Source organism: Eptatretus burgeri, chromosome 18 (assembly GCF_056783735.1).
Source record: "Eptatretus burgeri isolate ZD-2024b chromosome 18, Ebu_testis_v1, whole genome shotgun sequence".
Taxonomy (NCBI): Eukaryota; Metazoa; Chordata; class Myxini; order Myxiniformes; family Myxinidae; genus Eptatretus; species Eptatretus burgeri.
In genome coordinates this window covers 29991126-30008500 of record NC_140978.1, presented here as the reverse complement: position 1 = coordinate 30008500, position 17375 = coordinate 29991126, and the positions used below count along the sequence as shown (strand labels likewise).

At 40.6% G+C, this 17375-nt stretch overlaps 1 protein-coding gene across 1 annotated transcript; it reads left to right on the top strand.

The window, feature by feature from the left end:
* Nucleotides 1-394: 394 nt before the first annotated feature.
* On the top strand, nt 395-17100 carry LOC147008812 (uncharacterized). Its single transcript, XM_085863482.1, has 4 exons — nt 395-707; nt 3463-3594; nt 14521-14643; nt 14894-17100. Exons 1-4 carry the CDS (start codon nt 537-539, stop codon nt 14978-14980), a joined length of 513 nt encoding a protein of 170 aa, XP_085719608.1. The 5' UTR covers nt 395-536; the 3' UTR covers nt 14981-17100.
* The last annotated feature ends 275 nt before the right edge of the window (nt 17101-17375 follow it).

The window sequence follows — 17375 nt, the reverse complement described above, 5'->3', positions numbered from 1 at the left end:
TGATGGAGCTTCTATTCACTAGGAGACTTACACTCAGTTACCAGCTGGTCATTATCTCCAGGAAGGCCTGCGAGTTCGGAGTGACTGATATGGGTATTAAAAACCGGAACACATGTGAAAAGGGGGAACTGAAAAATCCAATGCAATTTGATAAATCCCTCCACCCTGTGCTATTGTTGAAGATATAGTGTGCAGGTAGGTATTCGTGGCTCTTTCAAAAGTAAAACTTCCACATGTATGTGTTCATTCCCAGGATCTCATCAGAGTCATGATAACTAAAGCACAAAACACAATAAAAACACAAGTAGAGCCTCTTCTCGAGTGAAACCACCTTCAGTTTGCTCACCACTTCCCCCAAACCACAAAAACCACACCTTCCTGTATGCTCCACGAGAGAGGATTTATAAAAAACGAACTACATGAACGATCTTAGTTTCTTTTTTGCTTTGTGATCCTTCAGTGATATCTCCCTACATTTAAGTACACCATCAACAGTGCATCGCAAACAAACTTCCATAAGGGAAGCATTTGCATTCATGCTGTTCTTCATGGACTTGAAGAACTTGATGATTGATGAGCGTCGGGTACAGATGGTTGCAAGATGCTGGGAGGTTGGCTCCACAGACAACTCCAAGTCCATGAAAGCCTTGGAAGAGCGGCGGAGGATTCAGCGAGACCTGGAGCTGGACAAGCGTCGGGGACTCGAGGTAAGCTCCAGCATTTCAGAAACAATGGGTCTTGCAACGAGTGCTGAAAATTCCAATGGACATTTTAGGCAAGGAATGATTGGTTGCACTTGATCAGTTTGTACTTCGATTGTTCACGTTGGAGTTGTAAAAATCCATATCCCAGTAACTACTCCAATCATAAATGCACAGTCTCGCTTCCAAATGGGATACTTTATGGCTTATGTGGACATCCGATAATGTAAGACCCCATTACATGCTTTGGACTCAATTGGGATTCAAAATCCCTTTTTCTTGCAAGCAGACTCGAGATTCTGGAGCCATCAACTCAGACTTGACTTGCCGGGACTTGACTGCATCATGATGAGTCAATCGGTTTAAAAAGTATGAAGATTGCAGACAAACTAGCACGTTTCATTGTGGATAAGTTTTCAGTGAAGACCTTTTTTTTTTTAGAAATATTATAACTGGCAGAGATACCCTGCATTGACCGCTGCTGTTCTCATCCTGTTGGCATTTCGAAGAAATCAATTTTTTTTTTGGTTTTTCTATTTTTTGTGGGGGCCTAAACCACTTCCCTACACCCACTAAAGAAAGGGGTCAGCAATCATTTAATATTACCTTTCACAAAGCTGCAAAGGCTGAAGCCCTATATAGAGCGAATTTTTTGTTTTTAATCTCCAAATATTCAACTTGTTTTTTTCTTAAAATATTGAAACAATTACTTTCCCTAAAACACTCCCTGGCACTCACTGATGAACCTCTGAATGTTTACCGAAGATCTCTTTGGCCATCTCTGAGAAAAATGGTGACAGACAGACAGACAAACATCTTTCCTATAGTAGGGAATATAGATTCTAATTTTTGAAAAATGCACACCTTTTTTTTTTTTGCATCATTTATCAGATGAGGTGTGTCCCACATTGAGGAGATATGTTGAATGTTTTCCTTCCATCAGAAACTACCAAGTCTCTTGATTGTTGTGAAATGCTCAACATGCCCAGTAGGTATATTCAGCCAACATGACTGATGCCCTTTTTTTTCTTTTTTTTATATGCATAGTCGAGGCTCGTGGAAGAGCTATGATTAGTAGACTCATTGGATCAAGACACAAAGGAACAGAGAGAGACAGACAGAAGACCCTTCACATAAAAGCAGGCCCTTCACATTAAACAGGTGAACCACCTGGTCAATTTGTTTGTCGTGGAGACTACTGCTCAGACATCAACCACACCATATGATAGCAAACAGTGTAACCTGGTGTCAAAGAACCTTCAGGAACACCAGATCACTTGGGACCCGCAGTTCAGACAGAAATTAATAATTTATTCAGGGTTCTGGCGATAACTCGCAACTCTTTAAAAAAGACACAGTGGGATCTTTATCGTCCACCGATTACACATATTGGTGCATGTCCCTGCTTTTGAAACATCAGGATGACAGTTTATACCTGGGTTGCATTCCAACCCAGTAGAGGCGAATGTGCGTACATCGAGGCCTTCTTCCCAGAATACAATACACGAGTTTTGAAATGATGTGTGAATGCTAATGGGGCCTTTCACACATGTGCTGTGTGTGCGTTTACAGTGACTCGGTTCTACTCTCCGGGAACTTTTAACCTGCCGTTGCAAGTGCAAAATCTGGAAGTGAAATCGTCTTTTTAACAGAAGTATACGCATTTAAACGAAGGAGTGGCAATTTCCATTTGGTTAACCATAATTGTTGCATTCCTGGATGCGAATCGGACTCACGGAAATGTAGGAAAAATGAGAAATATCTGTGGATCAGAGGTGCGAGTTCCTGTCTTTTCCTGTTAATACAAGCAATTGGGTGCAGTGGAGATTAAAAAAAACACACACACAAACACACACTTCTTCTTTTAGCAACAGATGCAAAGATCTAATATAATTTCTCTTGTGGCCCCAGAACCAAACAAACAATATATTTATAAGAGCCCTCAGTCTCTCAGCCCTCACAGCTCCCACCCCTCCCCTCCTCCTTCCAACATTATTAATAGTAAATATCATCATTTAAACTTAACCTGCACATTCACAAGCTCCAGCTATGTCCTTCCAGTCTGTGTTCAGAAGCACCCAAACCAGATACGGTGTCTTCCTTTGGGAAATCTACCTGATACATCCAGCTACCATGTAAATATAGTAGGCACAAGCTCTGTGTGATCACGTCGTGAAGATGTCCTTTGCCAAAGAATTGGTTACCATTGCTTGGTAATGATGCACAGCATTGTCTTTCCAAACGCTGATGTCCATTAAATAAATCACAAAGTCTGCAATATTCACAGGAGGCACTGCTGTAAGGTTCAAAGTCCATTCACCGGTCGCAGTTGGTCAAGGGTTTGTGTTTGTGTAGCACATGCCCATCTACTCAGGCATTGTACCGGCCCACATGGTCTGGAGTTTGCAGTATGAACAGCTGCCCGTTCAATGAGCTGCGAAAGTTATCCATGTCTTTCAATGTGAAGAGGCACAGCCCTTTCTCTCAGGTACTTTTCCAAATATTTTCGGCTTATTATAGAAGCTTTGTGAGCCATTTAAGGGAACAATCCTTATCTCGAACACACGCTATACTTTGTCGTGCCCCGAACACTGTGGTTTCTATAGCATTCTGGAGTGGATTACATCATGTCAAAAGTCGCGTATTAGCCCATACCATGTAAATACATCGTTATATGAGGTGTGGAGAACTGCAAGAGATGCAGTAAGGTGATGGTTGTTTGGTGGAATTAAACTGATAATTCTCATATCTTTGACTGCAGGAGAGACAAGAAGATAAGAAGGTCTTGTCCGGGCATTCAAGGCATCGACCCACACAAGCGGATTGCACTGCTTCATCTTCGTCCTTGAGACTCGGCCGAGCACAGCGAGCAGTGAACAAATCGTGGCAAGAGGTACTAGTGGTCCTGTCCCTGGAGTGCACCTGACAGTGTATCATGATAGAATGTTGTAGTGGAGAGCATGATCTCTACAGGCTGGTGCTGAACCACCACCATGGGTCATATGGGTTTGCAATTATTTTTTTTTTACATCAACACCAGTCTTGGGACGGTGGCTCATGAACTTTTATCCTTATTAGATATTAACTTGAAAGAGCAATCGGAGATTGCAGACCCTCACCAGGACTTGTTTTGTGTGGCAAATAAATGGAAGGATGTACTAAATGAAAGGTCATTGATTGTACATGAAAGGTCTAAATGGTGTCGTTGTAAATGTATTAAGGTCAAATACTCCAAAGGTTGAAAGGTATTGAAATGTATAATTGGGTCGCAAGGGTTGAAACGGTCTGAAGGATTTTTAAGGGTTGAAGAGGTCTAAAGGGTGTAATTTAAGGTCTAAAAGGTTGGAATTATCTAAAGCATCTTAAAACGTCTAAAATGTTCAAAATATCAAAGGGGTCTACAGGGTATTAAAAGGTCGAAAACAGTCTAAAGGGTAGAAAGGAATCTCAGGGTTATAAAGGACTGAGGAAGACCAAAAGGGCTCTAAAGGATATAACAGAGACGAAGGGGGTCTATAGGATCGACAGTATCTTCAGGTTTTAAAGTGTCTTAAGAGTCTTAAAGGGTATTGGGGTCTCAAGATACACGACATTGCCAAAAGTATGTGGACAACTGCTCGTCCAACATCTCATTCCAAAATCATGGGCATTAATATGGAGTTGGTCCCCCCTTTGCTGCTACAACAGCCTCCACTCTTCTGGGAAAGCTTTCCACGACATGTTGGAACACTGCTGCGAGGGTTTTCTTCCATTCAGCCACAGCATTAGTGAGGCCAGACACTGATGTTGGGTGATTAGGTCTGGCTCACAGTCGGCATTCCAAAGGTGTTCGATGGGGTTGTGTTCAGGGCTCTGTGCAGGCCAGTCAAGTTCTTCCACACCAATCTCGACAAACCACTTCTGTATGGACCTCCCCTTGTGCACGGGGGCATTGTCATGCTGAAACAGGAAAGGGCCTTCCCCAAACTGCCACAAAATTGGAAGCACAGAATCGTGTTGAATGTCATTGTATGCTATGGCATTAAGATTTCCCTTCACTGGAACGAAGGGGCCTAGCCCAAACCATGAAAAACAGCCCCAGACCATTATTCCTCCATCACAAACTTTACAGTTGGCACTACACATTCAGGCAGGTAGCATTCTCCTGGCATCCGCCAAACAGAGATTCATCCGTCGGACTGCCAGATGGTGGAGCATAATTCATCACTCCAGAAAACATGTTTCTACTGCTCCAGGGTCCAATGGTAGTGAGCTTTACACCACTCCAGCTGACGCTTGGCATTGCGCATGATTATCTTAGGCTTGTGAGTGGATGTTCAGCCATGGAAACCCATTTCAGGAAGCCCTCGACAAACATTGCTTGTGCTGACGTTTCTTCCAGAGTCGGTTTGGAATTCGGTAGTGAGTGTTGCAACTGACGACAGATGCTTTTTCTGTGCTTCATGCTTCAGCACTCAGTAGTCCCATTCTGTGAGCTTGTGTGGCCTACCTCTTCACGGCTGAGCTGTTGTTGCTTCTCGACGTTTCCACTTCACAATAACATCACTTACCGTTGACTGGGACATCTCTACCAGGGTAGAAATTTGATGAACTGACTTGTTGGAAAGGTGGCATCCTATGACAATGCCACATTGAAAGTTACTGAGCTCTTCAGTCCAGCCCTTTCACTGATGGGCTGGATCTGAACCAAAATCTAACCACCTCATCTTGTCGCCGAACCAACTCGTCTACCGGGATTTATTTTAACTCGTCCACAACTTTTTTGAGAGATTGTGATGTATATAGTTTTTGGCCCTATCAATCAATTTTAGAAATTAGGCCTATGTTGACCTTTTGACCTGAAAATAATTGGTGATTGAATCCATTGTCCCGATATGCAAATCCTGTTCGAATTTCAAGCCAAATGAATGAAAATTGACAATTTTAGAAAGTTGACTCATGTTGACCTTTTGATCTTTGTTGAACTGTTGGCCAATATTGACCTCAAAATTAGTAGGTGGTTGAATTCGGTGACCTAATATGCAAATGCTTTTCAAATTTCATGTCAATCGGATGAAAATTGAGGATCTTAGAAAATTAGCCTATTTTGACATTTTGGCCGATGTTGACCTCAAAGATAGTCAGTGGTTGAATTCAGTAACCTGATGTGTAAATCCTCTTCAAATTTGAAGTCATTCAGATGAAAATTGAGGATTTTAGAAATTTGAACAAGTTGTTCACATATACAGATGGAAATCTGAAATACAGATGAAATGATTTTAGAAATCACATATACCTTTGGCGTTTGATAACCTTTTGACCTCAAAAAATAAATAGGATTCTGTCAGCCCACCAACTCCACCATTTGCTGAAGTTTCGTGAAGATCGGTTTAAAATTATGAATTGTGGGTGATTAATGGTGAGTGGACAGACACACAGAAGTGGTCAACATCCTTGTCAAAAACATTGGGATTTTTTTCCAAGTAACAAATGGACCCAAATGCAATACCCTCTCCTCTGGCGAGAGTAATTATCCTGACTAGGTATAACCTTACTATAATTCACTGGCCGGTGCTTGTATGTTTGTTTGTGTGTTTGTTTGTCGGGCTACTCCTCAGTTCTGGCCCAATTACATCCTGACTTGCTACATAGGATCAGCATATCCCCAATTAGTATGTAGGGGTGTTTTTATCTTTGCAGTGGTCTTGGGGAAGGGGGTTGGAAGGGGACCGCAAATTCTCCATGTAAATGTGTATCGTGTAGCACCTCCTACAGGTGAGGAAAGGTATTATAAGTCTCCAACATTTACGGTGCAGTATTTCTGTCCCCACGTTTTCCAGTGCAGTGAGGTGTTTTGGATTATCAGCAGTCGGTATGTTTTTGCTTCATGCACATAACCAGGTTTTTTTTTTTTTTTGGGGGGGGGGTTCTGCCTATACACAGCAGTCAGTTGCAGAGAGCTGTCAGTTGCCTATACACCACCCACTTTAAGGTATGCGTCAGAAGAGCGTGGTGCATGTCTGGAACAAGATCATACATACGGGTGGTACTCTGCAAGTTATAATTAATTCAGAGATTGAGGTTATAGCGAATCTTTGGAAGCAAATGCAAACCAACATCATCAGACTCTTTTACACCACCTCTCCAAGGTCACTTGGTACCGGCCAGGGCCGTCGGCCATGTGATGTTGTGTTCATGATGAATCTGATCAGTCATGGGCGGAGCGAGTCACTCACTCGATAATTACCAGGGCCATTGCGCCCATTTCGGTGCATTGAAGCAGAAATTCGACGTCATCCTGGTGACGTCATTTCGGGACTTGACTGGAGAAGAAGGCGGAAAATGGCGGACATTCCCGACTCTGTGAAGATAAAGAGTTTCTCTCATTGCTGGCAAAATGTGTAGCTATTGGCTTCGTTCTGATCAGATGAGACTATTCAACATTAATTAAATATGTATGTATTATGAACCTTATGTAACTTAAAACGGCTTGGCCAATCTGCATCAATTTTTTGTATCCATGCTGGGGTAACCGTGAGCCAGTCCTGAGCACAACTGAAATTGACCTCTTCAATCCTGAGGGTGAGGAAGGGATGACACATTCAAGTGTTTTGCCCCATGATGCTGATTATTATTATTTTAAGGGAGGAGGGAGGAGCACAATCACCATATTTATAAGGGGGAGGGGGGGTGAAACCACAATTTGTATAAAGGGTGGAGCAACATATTATGGCCACATATTACATATTATGGCCAACATATTACAAGATATTATGGCCACAGTGCACCCCCCCCCCCACCTCCCAGCAAACCTATGCTTTTCTGAATCCCCTGGATATACTGAACACGAATATGAATGTTAACATTGAAAATTTTGGGATGCACTACCTGTTTTGACCTTTTGAATAGGGGTACCTTAAAATTGGACTTTTATCGATTTGCGTCAAATTCAATTTACGGATGGAATCAAAATGGCATGCAGAAGGCCCAAATCATAATATAACCAATATACATGTATGATGCATCAAATTGAAGATAATTGCATTGAGATCATCTGTATATGTCTAACAGTGTTGTACATTAAATCTAAATGAAATTGTATACATTTGAATATATATTCCCTATCTTTTGAATAAACACAAAATCAACACTCCGTATTCCTCAATGAATATATTTGACATTATATGGATTTTATTGCAGGTACAGACTATTCAATGATAGTGAGAAACGGTATTAATTACCTTTTCTTTTTTGAAAATATCAAGCAACTATTATGAAAATACACAACGTTGTCACACAATAAGCATCAAACGGGTATTCAGACAAATAATGTTTTCAATCAACCACATTTTGACGAAATACACATTTGTGGTCACTTTTATGGAACATTACTTGACAAACTATTACCATGATTACAGAGAATTAGTTATAATACCACACAAAATATTATTTAATAGTATAGTTTGAAAGAAACCAAAAAATCCAAGATGGCCACAATCAGCATCACCAAACTACAACATATTTCATTGCACATAAACATTTCCAGTCTATATCTCCATAATCCAGATCATGTCAGTTACCTATAATACAAGAATATTTTAGGTGCATTATTTCATTATCCTTCATATTTCTTCCCATATTCATCCATCATATTTCCAAACATACATCTACGACTTACAGTGCCAATGCAGACTGCAGAAAGCATACGTTTCAGAGTGAATATAATAGTGTTTATATTTGCATTATATCCGCATCATATTGAATACAATATTCACGGAACTAAATAACATAACCAAATCTCAAACACGGAAAGTATTTAAATACAACATATATTCTAAACAATTTAAAACAGAAGTATACTCCAATAGAAATGAATGTTCCTGTCGTTAACGTGAATTGCAACTAAGCCTACTCATTGTCAGACTCTGAGCTGTCTCCATTAAGATTGTCCGAGTCCGAGTCCGAGTCATTGATGTTCGCTGAATCGTCAACGATGTCTGCCAACTGCTGTGGCAGGACCCCTCCCTCATACCAAAGAGGCTCCAACTTCCCCTCAACTAAAATCTACCCATGTCCATCACTTGGCTCAGGGATCTCAAGATTTGCAACATGGACTCTTTTCCAAATGCCAAGTTGGAAGTTGACTCTCCGGATGTGTTGCTCCAGGCTCTTCTTGCATGGAGGGAGAGTGCCCATGTAAACTGTGCTCGAACGGGAGAGACGGTCATCATCTTTCGCATACAGCTGATTAATTTTCATGAACCGCGACTCATCGACGCTCCGAGTACGAGGTCTTCCATATAACACACAGGTGAACTCATCCAGGTCATCCATCAGGTCGTCAGGTACTTCCCACGTGTATCCTAATCTAGCTAGAACTGGGTCAAACTTGGGCAGCCTAGAAAGGGTCTTCAGTGGCTTCAGTGTCAAGGATCATTCGATGCTGATATCTACCAGATTATTGGACCATATCAAGAGAACCAAGTTCATATGCACATCTTACCGCATCGCTTGTGCCACTGTCTGCATTGTAGACTATGTAAGTTTGGAAGTTTCCTGTGCAGTGTAATCTACAGAACGCCAATGAGTCCTTGTACTTCTCATGTTTCTCTAACTTAGCTTTAAGGTTTTCCCCACGGAAGTTGGGATTGGCGAAATCCGTATGCTGTAGGCTGCCGATATAAATGCTGGAAAGTTTTGACAGTTTGATCATGTGTTTGCCTCTAATGATATCTCTTTCTATGACTTGCTGAACTTCTGCAAAGGCCTGACTGTGTGCTTGTGCCATGTTTGTTTGACTCTCCTTGTTCTCTGTGCTTGTACTCTTCCATTTCTCTGGATTCTGTGTGTAGATAACCCGGCAGGATTTGTGATTCTTTCCTTCTGTAGCAAACAAATCATGACCTCTTATCCGTGCGAGTAATTTCTCATCACATTTGTTTTCAGCTTCTTCGAGAACTGTCCGCCATCCGTCACACTCAAACTGGCTTAAGCCTTCAGTGGTGTGTGTCCCTTTGATCTTGACCTTTCGTCTCCCCTTTGAGTTACAGAAGATTCAATCAGATGAAAACAGTACCTTGTTCCCTGATGAATCCCTCCGACTAAACTCTGAGCATGATGGAGTAGTTGGATCTGAAGGAGTGGAGAGGCGACTAAGGTTCATGGTAAATCGTTGATAGCATTCTCTGTGATATCCGTGACACTCAGTAAGGGAATCTGGTATTAGGTCGCAGGTACTCGTCATATGTTGGACTGATCCATGTGGTTGCGCCAGTCTCGTGGCTCGGATCTCCTTCAACCTTGCTAGTCGGGCTGTGGAATCCTTGGTTGTGGATAATAGCACCATAGGGCCATATTGTAACCCAGGGATGTGCACAATGCATTCGAGCTCCAATTGGGACTTCGAGCCTCCATGACTATCATCTTTCCGATGCTTGGGAGGTGTGTCTTCTCGCTCCTGGCTGCCTTCTGCTGCTTGCTGGTCAGACATCAGTTGACTATGTTGTGCACAGCAAGTACGAACCTGAAAATAGAAGGAAACAGGGCTTGAAACTTCATATTTTCATTCGGTGTTAATTATTGCAATGTTGTATCACATTCTTAAATATTTCTGATTTGGACGGAATATATAACTTAATTACCTTACTTAATTAACTTAATTACCATTAATTAAAAGTTATCAGTAGTCATACCATGAGAAAGAAAATACATCTTAACTAACCTGTTATCTTCAGTTGAACATTCAACATGAATGTTTTGGAAATAAATCTTAAATAATATGTAAACAAATATCGACTGTGACGACTCGCTTTCCATTAAGGATATGGCCCATTCCAACACCGACACCATTCCTGTATGTCTCATATTTCAAGAAATTTAAGGTAATTAAAACCGTTTCTCACTATCGTTAAATAGTCTGTGCCTGTAATAAATTTCGATAAATCGATAAAATAAAAAATACAATTCCCACGAAAACGCAAATCGATAAAAGTATAATTTTAGGGTACCCCTATTCAAAAGGTCAAAACAGGTAGTGCATCCCAAAATTTTCAATGTCAACATTCATATTCGTGTTCAGTATATCCAGGGGATTCAGAAAAACATGGGTTTGCTGGAAGGTGATGGGGGGGGGGGGGTGCACGGTGGCCATATCTGGCCCATCGCCTATAGCCATGAGGTCACACCTGGAAGTCGACCTCCTTTTTTGTACTGTCTACAGGTTACATCGCAGTGTCGAAGAATTCTCAATTCCTCATGTACATTTGAGTCATTTATTAAAACAAAACGTATGCGCATATGGAGAATGAGGGGGAACGCAACAAACAACATGCTCTTCCCCCAATTTTGTAGTACCTGGAGACTTTGAATTCCTATATAATGTTCATTAAGACGATGTCTTTTCATCCTCTCGACATATTGGTGTCAAAGCTGATACTTTGGGGTTCAGGGGAGAGATCACTTATAGCCTAGTTGCAGCAGCCATTCGAAGGTAGCTCAATTTCAAAGGGCTGAGGAATATTTATGACCTGGAGGTTGATAGGAGTTCTCGACATTACCTTCACATACATTCCATTTAAGCTCGACTCCTGTTTCCAGCCAGACTTTCAGACACCAGCATATAATTATTTATATAAGAATCCCTTAATAAGCTAAATAAATTATTCTAATCTACTGAATAAAGATTAAAGATTATTTGGAAGGCTAATTTTTGGAGGGAACAAGGGATATTTTACTTATCAGACTGGTACCTTCCGATACAGTCAAGAGATATACGGTCATTTAAAATACAAATTTTTGGTATTATCAAAAAATAGATACATGTTCAAGCACATAGGTGTAATAATCATGTTTTATTTGAATACATTTCCCATTAAAGGGTGATAACAATACATTGTGCCATATGATAATTACATTTACTTTTTCAAGTTAATTATCAAGAAAGGTTAATTGGCAATATTTTTCTTTATTTTTTAATTTCTATCACCCTAAAACCCATTATGCTAATTTTGGAGAAATTTGCATCCACAGCGGTATGATTTAACTAAAATGGTGAATAATTTTCGATTTTCCACAAATGTCTAGTCGATGCATCCTTGGTTTTCCTAAGTTTGCCAGAAATTGGACGAGGTTTGTCCGAAATACCCGAGTGTGGATCGGGCCTCAAAAAAATTAGCCTTTGTGCTCAGAACATTTTACAGAGTACTGTTATAAAACAACAGAGATGGCTGGACCTTGTGGTTATATATCAAGATTGAGAGAGGATGCTATCTGCATGATTAAGCACAAGAAACAGCCGTCACGCAAAACTGCAACACCATCTCTGCAGAGCTACCAGAATATGTACATGGGCGACCATTCCCCCATCCCCCCACAATACCGACCATCCCATCATCACCCCACAATACAAACCACCACTGCACATACCCCCTCCACTGGGGCAGGACATCAACACGGTGCATCACAGCACGGACTCGATATGGACACGACACGACCACAGACACAAATGGCGTCGAGGGAATGTATGAAACGGGACGATTTTGGAACATACAAGACACCTGATCAGCCTGCGACGTACAAAGCATTGGTCACCCATTTTGTCCGCGGTGTCCAAGTCTGCCTGGGTGGTGTCCATGTCGTGCTGTGTCTGTGTCGTGTCCATGCTGTGTCATGTCGTGTTTCTGCTGGAGTTGTATAACAGATTTAACAATTAATACAAAATCCTTTCTGCAATTCACGGACCGATGTTTGTGTGTATGTGGGTTTGTTTGTCGGGCTACTCCTCTGATAATTCTGGCCCATTGCATCCAGACTTGCTGCAGAGGATCAGCATAACCCCAATTAATGTATTGGGGTGTTTTTATCTTTGTCGGTGGTCTTGGGGGTAAGGGGGAGGATGCAAATTTTCCATGTAAATGTGTATCATGTAGCGCTTCCTCCCTGTGTATTACAGTATCCCAAGTTCCACCATTTACAGTACAGTATTCCTCTCCTCGTGTTTTCCAGTGCATTGAGGTGTTTTGAATTGTAGGCAGAAGGTATGTTTTTGCTTCATGTACGTATTCCGGGTTATTTATTTTCCCTATACAGAGCTGTCACTTTCCTATACACCACCCAAATAAAGGGATGCATCAGAAGAATGTGTCGCATACTTGGGGCAAGATCACTCATAGGGCAGATACTCTGCTCATCATATATATATATATATATATATATATATATATATATATATATATATATATATATATATATATATATATATATATATATATATATATATATATATATATATATATATATATATATATATATATATATATATATATATATATGTATGTGTGTGTATGAATATGTATATATATGTATGTGTGTATGTATATGTATATATATATGTATGTGTGTGTATGTATATGTATATATATATATATATGTATGTCTGTGTATGTATATGTATATATATATATGTATGTGTGTGTATGTATAAGTATATAAATATGTATGAGTATGTATATGTATATGTATATATATATATATATATATATATATATATATATATATATATATATATATATATATATATGTATATATATATATATATATATATATGTATATATGTGTATATATATATATATATACATATATATATACATATATATATATATATATATATATATACATATATATATATACATATATATATATATATATGTATATATATGTATATATGTATGTATATATGTATATATATATATATATATATATATATATATATATATATATATATATATATATATATATATATAATATATTGTCAATCTCTTGTGAAAGACAGATTCTACCAATCTGTTGTGAACACGCGCCTGGCGTTTTCATCTTCACGAGCATCTCCATTGTCGCCATTTTCATCACTCACATAACGCTCAAAACGATATGGCTCTACAATTCCCACGAAAATGTTTCCATCACTAATTTTGTCTCCAGTTGTTTCTTCAAAATCCCACTGATCAGTTATACATACTGAGAACCTTCAGAGGTACTAATGACGGTGGAATCGGTATCCAAATCCGAGCTCAAAATACACTGTTTCTCGATGTAAAGCAGCCATTTGGATCAAGATGGGTTCCAGGTGTGACGTCACGGGGGAAAATCGAAAATCGACAATTTAGGGCTTTTTTAGGCGCTTTGTGATTGGCAGAAAAAAAAAATCAAAAAATTTCCCTTCAAAGCAAACCGTGATTAATGATTTTGAATGGTTTTCAGAAAAAAAGGTTTTTTTTGCGGTTGGGTTCTCCTTGAAAAAAATGTTGTATGTATAGAGAGACGGGTATATATGATCTGACAGGATGGTACAGAGGTAGCTCATTTACTTCTGAGCTGTGCAGTCTGGGTCCCTGGCCCAACTATAAGCTGTCAGATTGACGTTTCATTGGCAGGGTCTTGCATCGGAAAATGTGCCATCCCTTTGACGGACAGCTCAGTGTTTCATCTGCTTCGAGCATTGGCTGGTAGATGTTAAAAATTCCACGGATTCTTTCACAAAGAGTAGGCGAGTTATCGCGGTATGTTGAACAAATTACAAATTGCTGGCCTGACTACCACTGCAAAGTAAAAGGCAACCCCCCTGAACGTAGTCCCCACCATGGGCTGCTTTGGCTGCACTGAGTCTGCTTTTGGGAAGAGCAACACAGATAGAGGGAGAGCACATACATGTTTGATCTCCTGTCGTTATTGTCCTCCACTGCCAAATAACCACCATTTGAGAGCTTGCCATGTTGTCTCTGTGTTGTTAATATAGCTGCGCACAACTAAGTAAGGGTATATTTCCCATCTCTCTGTGGTGTAGCTCTGTGTGTTGCATCAGCGCGTGGCTGTGGTGCGGACATCACTCCTGTTACAGCACCTGGAGGTGCAAAACATGGCCAAAGAGATCTCTGAGATACGCTGGGAAAATGCTCAATGCCATGAGGTGCAGAACTTCACACCACCATAACTTCATATCTACAACCATGTGACTCTCTTCACTCTCTAAAGTATAAATCCATGATGTACTGTATATATATATACAGTATGCGTGTATGTATATATATGTTTATAAACATGTCAGCATGATACTTTACCAATTATTCCTCTTCTTCATTCCCTTATACGTGCATGTTATAGATATAACGCACTAACTATAGAAGTATCACCTTTTCACCCATTTCCCCCTTTTGCAGGATGTCCTGATCTACACTCCAATCATTCTCTTCCTGCTCGCTATCGCTGCCATTGTCACTATCCGGGCCTTCGTCACCAAGCTCTAGTGATGCACTATCATCATGCCTTCTTTGGACTTCTCTGGGGAAAGCTCTTTTATACACATATACATATATTTAATTTGCATCCGGTGTAAAACATGTGCCAAATCACTATGCGGATCATATGGATGATCCGCTGTGGCGACCCCTAACGGGAGCAGCCGAAAGAAGAAGAAGAAGATACATATATTTAATTTGAGTAGGGCTAGCGTAATAGCTGAGCAATATTCAGTATAGCATGTTAGCTTATCGTCAGGTTGGGAATCGAACCCTCAGAAGCTGTCGGATTGGGGTTTCACAGGCAGCACGCCACCCCTGGGATCGGATGCTAACCCAGGTGTTCCACCTGTTAACATTAGTTCGTGGACGTTAACGATCCTATGATGTATTTCGCAAAGGGTAATTGAGTCATCACCAACACCCTCAACAAATTACAAATGAATGCCCCACAAACTGCATCCATGGCTGAGTAATGTTGCCTCCTTCAAGTTTTGATCTGGGGACTTGGCTGGTGACTAGGGATGATAAGTTGCTGCACTACACAGATGATGGACCGCCAGAGGTGATCAGTCTGGTTGGGATACAGAGGAGAGAAAGAATGAATGAGAACATGTACACTTCAATGAATTGGCCAATCCGGCTCAGTTGCAGTCTTTGAACAACCCCAAAACTACCCAGTGCCTACAATGTCATGTCAGCTGCAACACTGTTGAGAGCATCAGTTAGTCTAGATGGTTTCAGAATCCTTTCTTGTATCCAGTCAAGGCTCGTTGAAGAGCTAGAACACTGAACTGATCAGGACTAAAGGAACAGTGGAGAGAGTGGAAACGCCAACAATGGGGTTGATAGATAAAATAGAGGGACACTTGGACAAATAATGTGTGGGGGGAGGATGGGGTGTAGAAGATGGATACCGAAGCAAACTCTCAGGAAGGAAAAACTGGAAGTATTGAAGGAGGTGGGCTTGAGTGTGGAGAGGGGGTTAAGATGGGTAGGAAAGATCATGGTTTTGGATGGAGGATGTCAAGTCTGGGTCAGCCTTTGGCAAATTCGTCAGCCCACTCCCTGGGGAAAGGAACCAATCCATCGATGCATTTATGGTTCCCCAGCCATCATCAGCATGGAGTGGATTCCACCCAGAAAGTGACATGTCGACTTGTGCGGAGGTTATACCACCGGCATATCTTAACTGGAATTGACACAGCTGTGGTAGGCACCCCCTGTTGGTCAGGACCCTTGCAGCAAATACTCGTGTGGGACAGGGATTTATGGGCACCGTTCCAGTTTAGAGGCACGAGTGGTATGCGTTTAGACTACACATCATTCAAGCAATCAAATGAACAGGGAACTCTTGACATGCTCATGTGTCCTGATCAAAATTATAAAATGCTGCTTCCAAAAGCTTCACAATTTGCATGTGTAAATTGAGCTGAAGAATGTATCTGAACTTCTTCTTCAATCTTTATTCATATACAGAACAATGATGCAGAGTAGCATCACTCGCTGACGATGCAGCTGCACTACTGATGTGATGCCCTCTTGTGGTTAGGGCAGGAATTTGTAATTTATTCAAGGTGCCGATGATGGCTCCCCTACTCTTCAGGAAGGACATCATGGGATCTTTAATGTCTACCAACTAATGCCAGCAGAAGAGACGCCAGTTTAACGTCCCTCCGAGGGATGACACACACACATTGATGAATGACCCTGCCTGTGAAACACTGGGATGACAGTTTATTGCTGGGTCAGGATTCAAACCCAGGATAGACAGTTCAGAGGCGAGTGTGTGTACCTCACGGCCATCCAGTCAGCCCATATCTGATCGAAAAACTCAACAAATCAAGACCCACAGCTACAGGTTTTCAGCAATAACTGAATTCTCAAAACATCTGCCATTTCTTTTAATATCATGAAGGAAGAGTTTGAGTATTTTGTTGTTAAAAACAATGGACTGTTGTTTTTAATCCAATATCATTGTGGAGAAATTCCAGAAGCTAAAAAGGATTTTTATTTCAGAGAAGGAAATTAAGATATTGATCAGTCAGATTCTTTTTATTTGTGGGAGAGTGGAGAAAGTTTTTTTTTTTCATTATAAAATTATATATATATATATATATATATATATATATATATATATATATATATATATATATATATATATATATATATATATATATATATATATATATATATATATATACTGGGCGTAGTGGTGTGCGCCTGTAATCCGGCTACTCGGAGGCTTGGGTTGGAGGATCACTTGAGGACGGGAGCTCTGCGCTGGGCCACGCTATGAGAGGGTGGAGGGCAGCCCGAAATCATGGCGAAACCAAATCCTTATCCCTGTATCGTAAGAGGCGACCAGGGTTGCGTCAGGAAGGGCATTTGGTGTAAAACCTGT

Excerpts from the sequence above, each read along its gene's own strand:
- LOC147008812 (XM_085863482.1), top strand. The coding sequence starts at position 537 with ATGCTGTTCTTCATGGACTTGAAGAACTTGATGATTGATGAGCGTCGG. Across the intron at positions 708-3,462 it reads ACAAGCGTCGGGGACTCGAG|GAGAGACAAGAAGATAAGAA; the intron begins GTAAGCTCCAGC and ends CTTTGACTGCAG. Across the intron at positions 3,595-14,520 it reads TGAACAAATCGTGGCAAGAG|CTCTGTGTGTTGCATCAGCG; the intron begins GTACTAGTGGTC and ends TCTGTGGTGTAG.